This window comes from Nanorana parkeri, unplaced genomic scaffold, assembly GCF_000935625.1.
Source record: "Nanorana parkeri isolate BGI_ZX_2015 unplaced genomic scaffold, ASM93562v1 scaffold7, whole genome shotgun sequence".
Lineage (NCBI taxonomy): Eukaryota > Metazoa > Chordata > Amphibia > Anura > Dicroglossidae > Nanorana > Nanorana parkeri.
Genome location: NW_017306275.1, coordinates 995,170 through 1,009,609, shown reverse-complemented (window position 1 = coordinate 1,009,609; position 14,440 = coordinate 995,170). Strand labels below are relative to the sequence as shown.

At 40.2% G+C, this 14,440-nt stretch overlaps 1 protein-coding gene across 1 annotated transcript in view; it reads left to right on the top strand.

Annotated features, from left to right (window-relative positions):
- Nucleotides 1–14,440, top strand: part of METTL4 (methyltransferase like 4) — a 93,168-nt gene that overhangs the window by 26,470 nt on the left and 52,258 nt on the right. The window contains exons 4-7 of the mRNA XM_018553521.1: nucleotides 2,647–2,713; nucleotides 9,335–9,509; nucleotides 12,115–12,221; nucleotides 13,025–13,116. Coding sequence (XP_018409023.1) covers nucleotides 2,647–2,713; nucleotides 9,335–9,509; nucleotides 12,115–12,221; nucleotides 13,025–13,116 — 441 coding nt within the window. The remainder of the gene's footprint in view (nucleotides 1–2,646; nucleotides 2,714–9,334; nucleotides 9,510–12,114; nucleotides 12,222–13,024; nucleotides 13,117–14,440) is intronic.

Sequence of the window (14,440 nt, the reverse complement as noted above, 5' to 3'; positions counted from 1 at the left end):
TCTAGATAGGCAGAGTCCGCTTTCAATCAGCCAGCGAGGTGGATCTTAACAGTATTGCAATAGCGCGCTATATACTGAGCTTTGGGTCACGGGAGGAGGTTATTATATGTCCTACCATGACCCTAAAGAGGTCTATGGGATAAAAAGGTTACCCCATAGTTCTCTTTTAAGGTTTTACATACTGTAAATGAGTAAAAACTAACAGTTGCAAGCAACCCTCTCAGTGTTAAATGGTTTTTCTCAATTCTCTATCTGACAAATTTACTGGACAGTTTGGTCTGTTAAGGAAGTTGAAAAATAACAAACTTACTGAAAGAATCACCACGAGAAAAAGGAAAAATGCCTAAACAAAGAAAATAAATGCAGGCACCACTTTTAGGGTTCGTAAGCTGCAATATATTAGATTTTTCCTTTTGGGTTTAGAAATGCTTTAACAAAGTTTGCCTGTTTGGTTTCGGCAGAGTTCAACCTGCTGTCCAATCTGATGTATTCAGGTCATCAAATCTCAAGAATGACCCTTAGCAATTTGGCATTTTTTTAATGGAAAGTTGAAAGCTGTAAGTGGCCAATTTTAGCAGCTTTTTGTGGAGCTTCTTGAGAGTCTTACTAAGCCAATACTCACCCATTCAAGGGAGCTGAGGGGTAAGAGGTAGGAGTGATGATGTGTTTGATTATATCTTAGCAGACATTCCTTTAATGTCACTTTTCTAACTATATCAATATTTCCAGATGACTTGGTTGTACAGTTCAAAAGACCTAACATAATACACATCTGATGTATACATCTTTTAGGACATTTAGTGTGACCCGTTTGCCTGTTGCACATTATAACCAAAGTTGGTAGCAAATTAATTGTGTTTTACTTAAACATTGGAGTAGTTGCTAGTTATGAATCTAATTTTGTAACTGGGATTATGTGTAGAGTTTTAGAGCTGGTTTGTATGAAAAGAGCAGTTTTAGGTCGTGTAGAACCAGACTCAAAGGTGTAATATTTTAACTGCACTGCTAAAGTATATACAACATGCTTAGCTGTTAAATCCTAAAAATGCATTCTAGTACCTTACTTAACAAAAATGTAACTTCTTTGAGTATCACTTGGCTGTAGATCCTCCAATCATCTCTGAATTCATACTGACAATGTCCTTCCTTCTGAAGGGTGGCTGCTTTTGTTCCCCATGGTCCCTGTGTGTGTTGTAATGTAGTCACCGCTCCGAGCTCACTCCCGTGATGGACTACATTCTCATGTTTAGTTTACTAAATTGTATTGCAGTCTGCAGAGCTAAAACCAATAGGTCATAGAGAATCCAAAGTTCTGCTGCTATGCCTTCTAGAAAAGCCACAAGACACATAGAGGAGAATTTACTAAGACTGGAGTAGGCAGTATTTGAAGTAGCTGTGCATGGTAACCAATCGGCTTCTCTCTTTCATTTTCAAATCTTAACTGAACAAGCTGAAGATAGAAGCTGATTGGTTACTATGCACAGCTGCTCCAGATTACGTCTGCTCCAGTTTTAGTAAATTCCATTCATAGTTTTTTTAAGTACAAATGCATGCATTATTTTTGACATGCAAAAACTTATGCAAACACTTATACCAAAACATATGCCCTTGTTCTTCAGGGGCTACACCAAGAAGATATGATGACTTTTGTGCTTTTTAAGTTTTGTGCTATACTCTTTCTTCTTCTGACATTAATCCTAATTATTATTGTTATTATTATATCCTAAAAGTCTACTCAACAGGGTGCCATAGAACCGTTTAGTAAAAACATGTATTTGTAATATTGCCATTCAGCCAAATTTATTTGTGGTACAACACCAATAAATTGGTGGGCATCTCATTTATTTTGCATTTTAGAGTTTTTAAAGCTTCCCATACACCTTACACTTATCTGCAGATTTTCTGTGGTCAGATGGAAAAGGTGGAACAGATTCCTCCATCTACACTTAACTATGTGGATGGAGTAATCTCCACCTGGGCCAATCTGTTGCACTTTTTCCATCTGACCACAGAAAATCTGCAGATAATTGTAAGGTGTATGGGCACCTTTAGGCTTAAGTCTACTTTCGCAGGTGAATCTGGTAAATTGAAATTACCCGCTCCCATCTGGCTCCCTCTCACCTCGCTATATTTACCTTTCATCGAACGCTTCTTTCCCTCTGCCGGTACGGGTGCACTATCCACACTCCATATTGCAGTGTAGTGCAGTCCTGCGCTCTGTATTTTGAATTTCATTTGAAAGTGGCAAGCACTCATTGGTCACAGAGAAGTTTTTCTGACCGTGCTGATCAATGAGAAGTGCTTCTTTCTAAGTTAAGGAGTGCATTGGATATTCTGTGATTATCCATTTGAGAGCAGCTCCAGGGTTTTGTGTAGTTTTGGAGCTACTCAAGCTTTTTCTGATGACTCAAGTGCAATTATTTTGTTGGTGCAGTTCTTAAGTATATCTGTTAGGTTGGACTAGTGGGTGTCCAAGGGGGTAAGCCATCACTTTTATTGGCATATTTCCTCCACAAAGCAGTAACATTATTACAGCGCATCTTTTGCTGTTAACAACTATTTTGGGGGCTGTAGTTCTTAGAAACTAAAATATTTAAGAGTTGAATCTGTGAAAAGTAATTTACTTGTTATTCATTTTCCTTCCAGATAAAAAGTACGGTATCATTGTCATTGATCCTCCATGGGAGAATAAGTCTGTGAAGAGGAGTAAGAGGTAGTTGTTCAGAATACGTAAATGTATTTTTATATTCGTGGCACAACAGCTGACATTGTCCAATGTCAATGTCCAAAGGAATGTTTCCTCTACCTAACAAAGAGTAAATCAGCTCAGTTATATGTTTAATTTATGTCTGTTATTTATGTTACAGAATAATGACTGGTGCTATAAAAACTTTCTGAAACTAAATTAGTCTTTTCAGCCTCCATTCATAACTGAGCAGAGCATATTTCACGAGATTTGGAAGCTTTTTTTGCACATCTGCACATGTTGTTCCTAAGCGTTTTTCATCTGTTCCTCAAGCTTCAGGCATTTTTGTTATGGCCAAAGGATATTTAGAATCTTCTGTGATATCAGATGTTGTAGTCGCCTTATTTCTTAATTTTCTGTGTGGTGTTGTGATGTCCGTGTTGTGTTCCCCTGAAACCAACCCCAAAATGTATCCAGACATGCACACATGTATAGAGTACAGAAAACAGAAAAAGGCACCTCCTCCTTGTGTAATATCATTTATTAAAAGAAATTTTAAACTGAATAATGGTACTCACAAACATGAAGAGGACATGGGTATAAATAACACTAATCCAGCTCTCCAAGATCCTTCCCGCCTGAACTCAATTGGACAGCATAACTAAACAGAGTAATCCACCGTCACTAGACTTCATCAGAGGTCTAATGAAGCACAAGTGATGCAGTTTAGTGCTTATGCGCTTCATCAGAACTCTGTGTGAGTCGATGTGAGTCCAATGACAGTGGATTACTTTGTTTGGTTATGCTGTCCAATTGAGTTCTGAGAGAAAGATCTTGGAGGGCTGGATTGGTGTTGTTTATGTCCATGTCCTCATCCTGATTGTGACTACCATTATCTATATTTTTATTTTCTTAAATTATATTACACAAGGAGGAGGCATTTTTTTCTGTTTTCTGTTTCATATGTGCTTCAGGACCTCCGGTTGAGGTTGGGAGGGCTGCCCCCAAGCGGAGTTTGGATTGAGGATACAACAAAGTGGTGACCATGGCGCCAGTTTTATCTATTTGGTTTGGTAAAGATAATATCCAGCAGCCGTTGGAAGTTCTGGGTCATTCCTCTCCTCTGTGTGGGCCTTGTCATTGCATATGGCCCTGTGGCAGGTTTTGGCACAGATCAAACCTCCTTTTCTGGCACAGGGGTGACACATATTGAGGTGCTGCTATTGGCCTGTAATTGTGGTTCAGTTTGCACTTCACAAATGTTGTCATACTCTTCTTGTTGAGCTTTCCAGCTCCTTTTTGTGTTGTTAATACAAAATATACTTTTTTTTTTTTCAAACATCAACAATGTTTAAATTAGAGGTGCACCGAAATGAAATTTTCTGAACAAAAATAAAACAAATTGCAAAGCCAAAAAAGAAAATCTTTTTTTTTTAAATTAAATATTTTATTTTTGAATGAACAGGAAGTGATGTAGAGCACTTCCTGTTCATTCATAATTGGGGAACACAGTAAATATACTATGTCCTCAATTATTTACAAAAAGTCAGCGATCACTGAGTGTCTGTATACCACTCTCCATCCTGATTTACTGTCACAGGAGGCAATGCCGGTAAATGCCGGTGGTGTGGGGAGGAGAGCTCAGTCTCATTTGACAGCTGACTTTTCTCCTGCATCTCCGCCTCCTAAAAGCTGCCTCCGCCCCCACACCGCTCTTCATCCTGGTCTTTCACAAGAGGCTGGAGCAGATGTGCAAGGCAGCCAATCAGCTTCTCTCTTTCATTTGCAAATCTTAACTGAACAGACTGAAGAGAGAAGCTGATTGGTTACTATGGGCAACTGCTCCAGATTTTGTCTACTCCAGTTTTGATAAATGCCCCAATTGTGTATTGTTGGGGGTGGGTGCTGCCAGAGAACATATTGTATAAAGGTGGTGGGTGCTGTGTATACCACACAGGGGGAAGGATTGTAACTCGCATGTCCAGTAAGCAGCTAGTCAGTGTTGAGAATTGTCATGTGCCGTGGCAGCAGGTTAGGGCTGATCACTTAGACCTAAGCTTAGTTCTATGCACTGAGCACTCGCAACAATGGAGAATCTCCAGTATATTAGGAAGTTCCAATCCCTTTTGTAATAGTGATCATGTCCTACTAGCCCAAGGAGTAATGTTCATCTAAGACTCCCTAAGTATTTTCCTATCAAGACAAAAGCCACTAAGACATCATACAGCAGGAAAGAACATATAGGGACATGTATCTATTCTGTTGCATGGCAAAGGAATGCTAAACAAGAACAGTGAGACATATTTTGTGAGAGATTTATTACAAGTTTACAGCATGAGCTTTACATTCCATCCTCAGCTGCTCTAAAATAGTACTGAGACAGAATAAAACCTGACCCTGACCACTTCTTATTTATGTGACTGTTTAGAATGAAAATTATTACACTCTAAACATCTACAGTAATAAATCTGTCTCAGAACTATGCAAACTGTCACACTTGGCTGCCCAGGAAAACTGACGCAGGTCTATAAACCTGTCGCAGAGACTGTGCTGAACTAGAGGAAGATTGATTTGCACCTAATTATGTCACTTATCTATTTGATCAATGTCCCCCATACAGTTCAAGATTTTTCACAAATGATTGCAAGCTCTTCCTATACTGCGCAGACACAATGGGGACATTTATGATTTTTTTGTCAGGTGGCGCAGTGAGACAAATTGTGAGACCGATTTATTACAAGTTTACAGCATAAGTTCTCCCTCAAATGCTTTAAAGTATCTCTTCCACTGAATACAACCTGACCCCGACCGCTTCTTAATTATGTGACTGTTTAATTTTTGCATCTTCAGTAATAATTCTGCCTCTGAACTTTGCAAACTGTCTCACTTGGCTGCTCAGGAAAGCATGGTCTGTAAATCTGTCGCACAGACTTTGGTGAAGGAGAGCCAGCCTAATGTGCAACTAGTTATGTCACTAATTTGCTTGATATTTGTCCCCCATAGTGTGCACATTGGTGGTAAGAGAGTGAATTTTAGCTTTATGCTCACAATACAGTTAGGAATCTGAAGTCTAACAGCTTTTAGTACTAGTGCTCTTACATTCATAGCTACATAGAACAAATGCTTTTGACCCACTGCATATCTACTTACTGGCCTGACATTCTAAAGTACTACACTTCCTTGTTGCCTTTAAGCAACACACTGGGTGAGTTTTCAACTTTTGACCTGGGGGACTTGGCAAATAATTTTTTTGGGGCTTTGAAAGTTACTGTTGCTTTATGTGAAATCCTTTCATCCCATATCACCAGCAGAATTCTGTGGGGCTCTGCCTTTTACATTGCTTGTATTTCAAGTGTTTTCCTTTTTTCTTTTTGTATGAATAAATCCTGTAGTTAGATACAGACACCGAAGGCATCGAGAGTATGAGTAACACTCTTAATAATAAATTGTCTCTGGCTAAATCCCTCGATCAGGTTGCATTACTCTGAGCCAGTCTTTGAAAACTCATCTTGAAAATGATTTGTTATTCAACATAAACTGGATTATGTATGATGAATTGCACGTAATAGAACAAGTGGTTATTTTGGAGATGTACGTTACAAACTTTAGGAATTACAAAATAACATATCGCAAATAAAAGGGCAATTCACACACATAGGGACTGTATTCTTTATCAGTGGTTTTCAGTCTTTAGCTGGCTGCCAGTACAGCAATAGCCAAGCTCCAGTACCTGTCGGAGTATATATAACAATTCATTGGTAAAGTCGATTGTAATAGCAACCATCCGGAGCAGATTTGGGCTCCCTTCAATACCCTCCATGGTCAGCCCTTGTTTTTATATTAAGTGCTGCTTGAACGTCTTGGTAATTTAAAAATAAAGTAGTCCTGCTTATACTGGGCTGTGTTATTAATCACTCCAAATGAGCCCCTGTTCCCAGCTCAACGTGTATTTATCCTCATGTATCATGGGTATACAGACACCATAAGGCAAGTACAGCTCTAAAGAAGCACTTTTGTTTTCCTAGTCTCTAAGAAACCAGAAAACCATGTACTGTCAAGGTGTTGACATACCATAGTTCACAGATATGAAAAACGAGTAAAGCTCTGTGAGTCTTTTATTTTAGCTACAATTTACCAATGTACTCAATATATATGTCAGGTAACCAATAATGGAATCCTCATGTGACCAATATGGTAACTAACGAAATGGAACTCAGTTGTTTATGATGAGAACATTAAATGCACATTTTATGATGTAGTAGGACAGCAGATAGGACATCTGGGCACTTTAAAGTACCTCCTTTACAATGTAAGTTGTAGTTCAGTAAGTTTAGTGAAGCCACAGGTTCACAAAACAAAAATAATTTGATGTATTAGCTCATCAGTGGGTGTAAAGGATTAGAGCGCCTTTAATTTAAATAGAGCAGGATACAGAAGAGTTCCCTTAGGTTCTGATGAGGGGGGCGTGCCCCTGAAACGCGTAGACCTTCCGAACTCACAGGGGCAGAGGACTTTGATTTGTTTCATCCCGTGAGACTCCCGCTGTCAGAGTTTCATATTTCATCGACTCTTACATACTTTTTATTGACCGACCTTTTTGTAAGTATAATTTCAGCTGTGTGCCGTACAAATAAATAACCCTTTTACACTATGGAGGCGCTCTGTTTTGTTTTTTTGTTTCCCAGATCGAGGGTCTTGTTGACCGGTGGGAGCAGCCTCTTTTGTGTATCCACTAACATCAAATTGGGCTTTTTCTTGCAACCGGCGGCGCTGGTATTTGTCGTTTTTTGGTGTAAAGGATTGTTAGACATTGTGATATGATGTGATGTGGTGGGTTCTGGAGCGGCAGCAGGTTTAGCTGTTGCTTAAAGGAGGTGCTTTTTACTCACCTCATAGTTCTAGCCGACCTGTGACAATGAGACTGTCACAGGTCGGCTCAGTAGATCGGGAGGTGAGCGAACACATACCAGCGTTCGCTCACCTCTTGATCCTGTCAAGGCTCTCTGCCGTGACAGGGCAGGGGCTGGATTCCCCCTCCCCGCTCCGATCCTCCAGCTCTGACTGGTGGAACGTATGGGGGAGGGGGCGAGTACAGCTGACTCTGCCTCTAGATAGGCAGAGCCAGCTGTCAGTCACGCAGCTGGGCAGACCCCGGCACAATTGTCGGGATCCGCTTCAGCTGCTGCGTCTTAGTATACCGCGAGTTAGGGTGATGGGAGGACACTAGTTTGTGTCCTCCCTTTACTCTAAGGAGAACTATGAGGAAAAGCCCAGTCCCCATAGTCCTCCTTTAACCACTCAAGTCCCCATACCTTTTTCTCCCTATTTCCCCTGAGTCTCAGTGTATGTTTTCACTTTAGTAATGTCTCTTTCCACGTGTTGTATTTTTTAGGTTTTGTAGTCTACCATAACGTGTTCAGCGCTGACTGGCGGATTGGACGGGGGAGGGGGCGGGTACAGCTGGCTCTGCCTCTAGATAAGCAGAGCCAGCTGTCACTCACGCAGCTGGGGGAATCCAGACATAATTGTCGGGATCCGCTTCAGCTGCGGCGTCTCAGTATAATGCGAGCAGTAGCTGACGGTATACTGTGGCGTCTCAGTATACCGCGAGCCGTAGCTCGCAGTATACTGAGCTTAGGGTGACGGCAGGACGCTAGTTTGTTTCCTCCTGTTACCCTAAAGAGAGCTATGGGGAAAAGCCCTAACCCCATAGTTATTCTTTAAATTTTCTTTTCCAGCTGCCCACTATGGCTCCCCCTCTCCACTGCTGCATCAGTAGGTTCTTATGGTAGCCCCCAGACACAGCCTTGCAATATCACATCTGGCAGTGCTAAGGCTGTGTTCAGGAGAGCACTTGTGCAGGTGCAGCATCACAGAAAAGCTATCAGCATAGGCAAAACTTCCTAAATTTCCATAAGAAAATCTATTAAGGGGTCTATTTATTATTATTATTTTTACACAAAATTCACACAACTTTCACCTGGGATTCACATATATCTAGTTGAATTAAAATGAGAAAAAAAATGGGAATCATGGGGGAAAATTGTGTACATCTTGTGTGAAAACATTTGTAAACAGACCCCTAAGTGTTTGCCGACTTTTATTATATACTCCTTATACTCATACCACTTGTTCTGCTTCAAGCTGGTTAACACATGCTGGAAGCCTTAAACCTGAACAGTCCTCTTTTGGCCTGAGTATACAGTATTTCCCTTCTCTCCACTCATCCATGAATATCTTAGGCTATATTTATAATATACATTCTTTTTATAACAGTCATTCTTAAAATGCATCATTTTAAGGAAGCAGTCTGCTGAATTATTTAAGGACATACTCTGAAAGCACTTTAACATCTATTTTTACAATTTATATAGCGCTGCTATCACATCAGTCATCAGTGAAGTAGTACATTTGTGTAGGAGCTATATCTAGGATCAGAAACAAGATAGGTACAGCATGAATGATTTCTTAGTTTCTGCCACTGGATGTCACTGTTGTCTTTTATTCAGTTTTATTGCGGAGCTAGTGAATTATTTATTGAGCAGGCCTCTGCTTCCTACTGTTGATCTTTAAATCGTATTGAAATGCTTTGCTATAAACTGGTGGCTAAACATTTTTTTCCAAGTAAATATCTTTGTTTATTTCTAGATATAACTACTTATCCACACTGGATATAAAACAACTTCCCATACCAGATTTGGCTGCTCAGAACTGCCTTGTGATAACCTGGGTGACGAACAGACAGAAGCACTTAAGGTTTGTAAAGGAGGAGCTCTACCCACATTGGTCAGTCCGAACCCTGGCAGAATGGCACTGGGTAAAGGTAAGTTAAGTGTATTTGTCATGAAGCACAAGATAGGGATTGTTTAAAAATTTCACTCCAAGCAATGTTTTGTGTTTAGTTTAAAAAAATAAGAATAGAAAACAGAAATCAGAAATGGAGTAATCCCAGTGATGGAGAACATTTAATTTGTGCGGAAAAGCTGATTAGATCATTGATTAGGCCAATAGTTACTAAGGTGGGTAGTGTGTGCTAAGCTAAAGAAAGCATCCAATTGCTAATCTTTAGAGGTCCCAGAATGAATCCCAGCTGTTCAGTGAAGTCCAGCCACAGGACACAGGAAATGTAGAAATATGCTTATCTATCTGGAGAACTTTTTGGAACTACCCAGAATTCTACATAAATAGCTTCCTGAAATGTGTTCTCATTTGTAAAGGGAATTTTTTTTTTTTTAATTGTTGATGCTCAACATTTCATATTTACTTGATTAGGAAAAAGATGCTAAAAATTGTTTTTTTGCTTCTAAATATAATGCATACACCTTAAAGGATCGGTAGTAGACCCACAATCTTCCACTTTTGACACACAAACAGTTGTACTCTTCCATGATCAAACAAATATACATTGCCCAGCAAAGTATTTCTTTACATTTTTGCCCAAACATTTACAGTAGTTATGTTTCCAGACAGCTGGCTCCAACTCTGTCAGCTCCGCTACCCTGAACTTTCTGACCATTACAAAATCACAAAGGATAGAGCAGTCTGCAACAGCTATCCATCTACTGACTTGGAGAAGGGAGGAGAGGAAGACAGAGAGCAGAGGAATGGCTTGTCTTGCTGTGCCCTTGTGCCTGTGGAGACACAGAGCTTACTATTACACACAAGGGTGGCTCTATAGGACAACGAAAGAGAAAGGAGCCACCCTAAAACAGGATATCAGGGCCATTGCTGAGGAACCAGCTGATTCTGCAGTAAACTAACAGTGTTAAACATCATGAAGCAGCATCCTTTGTAAGTGATTTAATCAGCATTTCAAAAAGCTTTTTAACCTTTTGACTTTAATATCACTTTGCAAAGGCCGCAATTTAAAATATTTTCTGATTGTTGTTACCCTATGGACAGTAGCATTTGTACTGTATTTTCTAAATCTAAAGACCATTTGTCATATTGTGGAAATGATGTTTAAACTGCTTTAAACCCTTTTCCAGTTTCATGCATCTGTTCAGTTGTTCTGTCAGCGTCACTAGTTGCTAAGGACACTTTCAGCTGTGTATGGTGGTGATTGCACCAAATTTATGTACCTGCTTCCAACAGGTACATGAATCTGACGCAAGCACGGACTTTTATCATGTGGAGTCTACAACACTATGAATTCCAGGGAATGTGCCCAAAAACTGCAGTTGCTGCCAATAGCCATCAGATTTTCATGTTATAAAAAAATCAGCAGGAACTCTGGTTGCTATGAGCTATAACAACAATATTATGCATGTTCAGAAAGAGATTGTGTTCTTCCTTACTAGGAGCAAACAGACATCTGATTTAATGATAACTTGGTTGTGGTGCACAATATAGAGACTTCAGTACAAAAAAAAAACATGCCATGTCAAAGTCTAGTCAGTGGCCATTATAGACCTTTGGAGGATACACAGGAATCTCTCAATGCCAATACCTGAACTAATGGTCAGGTTCATGGTTTACAGCGCCTTACAGTTCTCTCCCATTTGCAGCAGCTGGTGCTTGCAGCTCTTTCCAAGGTGGCCAGCTGTCTAAGTGGCACATTCCTTCAGTAAGGCAGGCAGTTCAGGTCTCCATGACACAGGTGGCAGCATCTTCTGTATTCTCCTGGTAGGTAGTGGCAGCAATAGGTGTGCTCTCACTAGACATTATTTGGCTTATTTAGCAGTCCACTACAGCCCTGACACATATATCCAGTGCCTCCTTCACAGTGACCACCCTACAGCGATCTTCTACTGTAGATAACATTACTAATGGTATCCTCTGTGCCCCCCTTACCACTGGCAATAACTCTTAATGACCTGGTCACCAGAAAGTGTTTTTTTCAGTGGCCCTGCTGACCAGGAATTGTCCAGACCTGCATTACAAGGCAGTTGAAAGTGCAGGCATGATTTCATTGTGCTCAATCTTCAAAGAGCTCTACAAACTTGGCTAAACTCAATGGCATCTCCTGCAGCTCATGGAGAGGAGAGGATCCCAAGCGTGAGCGTGGAGCAGTAGCCTATGGTGGCTTATCTGTGTTACTGGCTGGTATATTAAAAGCAGCAGAGCCCATATTTCAATTTTCTAATACCAATTTAAAAATAAAAGCTTGTTACTTACCTTTATTTTGTTTTCCGGGTTGTCACATATTAGCCCCTATTTGTTCTCATTCTGTATCCGAGCATTGGTGAGAAACAATCAGTAATTTCAGAATTTGTACACACAAACATTTTCTTTATGCTAATCTTTATTGTCAATTACCTTTTTTTAAAATAAATTGTAACAAATTAAGCTATTTCCAGTCCCAAGTGCAAAGAATGTGTCTGAAATTATGAGTTTATACAAAATCTTGTCATTACTTTTTTTTAAATTACATGTTTCAGTCTTCATTTGAAGACATGAGATAATGCTTGAGTTTTCTATCTTGTCAGATAACCCAGTCTGGAGAATTTGTGTTTCCAATGGAGTCTGCCCATAAAAAACCTTATGAAATTATGGTATTAGGATGCCTAATAGATGATATGGATTCTGCTAAAAGGTAAAAATCCTTATAAATGATCATCTGAAAATATATCTGCATGTTGAGCTGCAGATGATTGTATTGTTTACTCACTTAAAGTAATGTTAATGTAATTTGAAACTCTGTAGTGTCATTAAAAAAAATTCTTAGTGATCGTGCCATTAAAAGATAAGTTATTTTTCAGAGAAAGTGCACCTATTCTTTTTGTGCCCCTCCCCTGACTTAACAGATCACACTCTCGCCCTCTACAGATACATACTTACTGAGATCTGGCACCTCTGTGTGTTTGTTTACCGCTACTGCTCGCCTGCGCAGTAGAGTCCCATAGACTTCTATGGGGCTCATCTACCTCCATCTTCTGGCCAAATGACACAGGGAAATTAGCCCACTAGACACACACAGGAGGTCTTAGACCCTGGATCTCAGTAAGTATGCATCTGTGGAGGGGGTGGGTGGGATATTTTAGGTTAGTGCAATTTTAAGGTCCTTGTTCAGGTACTTCCTGTTATAGGTTGACAAAGGTCTTTTCCTGTCTCTCAATTTATCTCTTCGATTCCACTCTGTTACAAGAGCTTCCAGTAAAAGCTATGGAAATGGAGTGCATGCATGTAGACAAAAAGAGGCTACAGGGATTCAGCAGCGAATTGCTAAGATGCAAGAAAGGAGAAAAAAAATCTGTAAAAAAATAGCAATTGTTTATGGGTACTTTAGCAAACTGAGCATTGTTTAGTTTGAATTTACATCTACTTTAACTTGCATTAAGGTCAACAATATTGCTACAAGTACTTGTATATTTATGAAGTATGTACTTCTCTTTCTAGGGAACCAGACCTGGACTTGTGTCCTATTCCGCAGCACAAGATTATTGTCAGTGTACCATGTAGTCTTCATTCCCACAAGCCGCCCCTCTCTGGTATGTTCTCTTTTAGAACTGTGTTATAAAACTTATATGTCAGGCTTCCCAAAATTATAATAACTTAGATAAACCACCTAAGGGCTGCTTACAATTCTCATGTTCTCTGGCGTTGTAAAGTCTGTGCTTGAGTTCCCAGTTTTATACAATTCCCTGTTAAATGTTTAATTTTATTTCATTCAATACAAGAGGAGTGAGAATACCTCAGTTCTAGCTGGAGGAGTAAGACTTCAAGGTGGGTGAAAACAGAATTAGTTATGAGAGTAGGTGTGTGAGAGCAGAACTGGGAACTGTAGTAGGTGGATTAGAACAGAATTTAGAACTATAGTAGGTGGGCGAGAACAGGATTAGGAACAAGGGATGTCCCAATACCGATGCTAGCATCGGAATTGGGACCGATGCAAGGCATTTTCACAACTACTTGTGAAAATGCCCCGATGCTTGCGCATCGGTGTTGAATTCGTATCGCCTGGTGCCCGGGATTTAAATGTCACCTGTCCCTTTTAAGAAAAAGTATCTGTAATTGGTATCGGCAAGTACATGAGGGGAAGTACTTGTACTTGAAAAAGTGGTATCGGAACATCCCTATTGGAAACTATTGTAGGTGGGCGAGAACAGGATTGGGAACTATTGTAGGTGGGCGAGAACAGGATTGGGAGCTGTGGTAGGTTGGTGAGAACAAAATTGGGAACTATTGTAGGTGGGCGAGAACAGGATTGGAACTTCTATAGGTGGGCGAGAACAGGATTGCGAACTATGGTAGGTGGGGGAGAAGCTGATTTGTTCATCTCTTCCAAGAAGATTTTTGTGTGAACAATTTTCACTATATAGCACTCACCTGTAAGCTAAGTATCAGTACATCATAAAGACTTTAGAGGGACAGAAGAAAAATGCCCAGCTACACATTGAGCTAATTTTTTTAAAAAAGTACTTGCATTTAAATTTAATTGAATAGATTTCGGTGAAGTCATGCAGGGGGTTCACTTATCTGCCAGGTTGTGAAGGATCTTTGAGACCCCAACACTCCAGCTATGGTAATAGTGTACAGGGCCTGAACTGAAAGGGTTTGTATAGAAAGCAGGGTCTGCCCAGTGATTTGTGGAAAGATCCTGGAGTTTCTGTCCTGGGATTGGTACCTGTGGAGAGCGAGGACCTAGGCGGTGAGAACTCCTGTGGTAACAGCTGCCAGTTGTGGTTGGGGGGTAAGCTGAGTAACGCAGGCTCTTCGGACCTATTTCTGCAAAAGCTGCTTAAAACATCAGTATACGTGGAAGGGTTGTAGACCTAGTTGTTTCCCCATCCCACTCACAGCCCGCCCACCCCC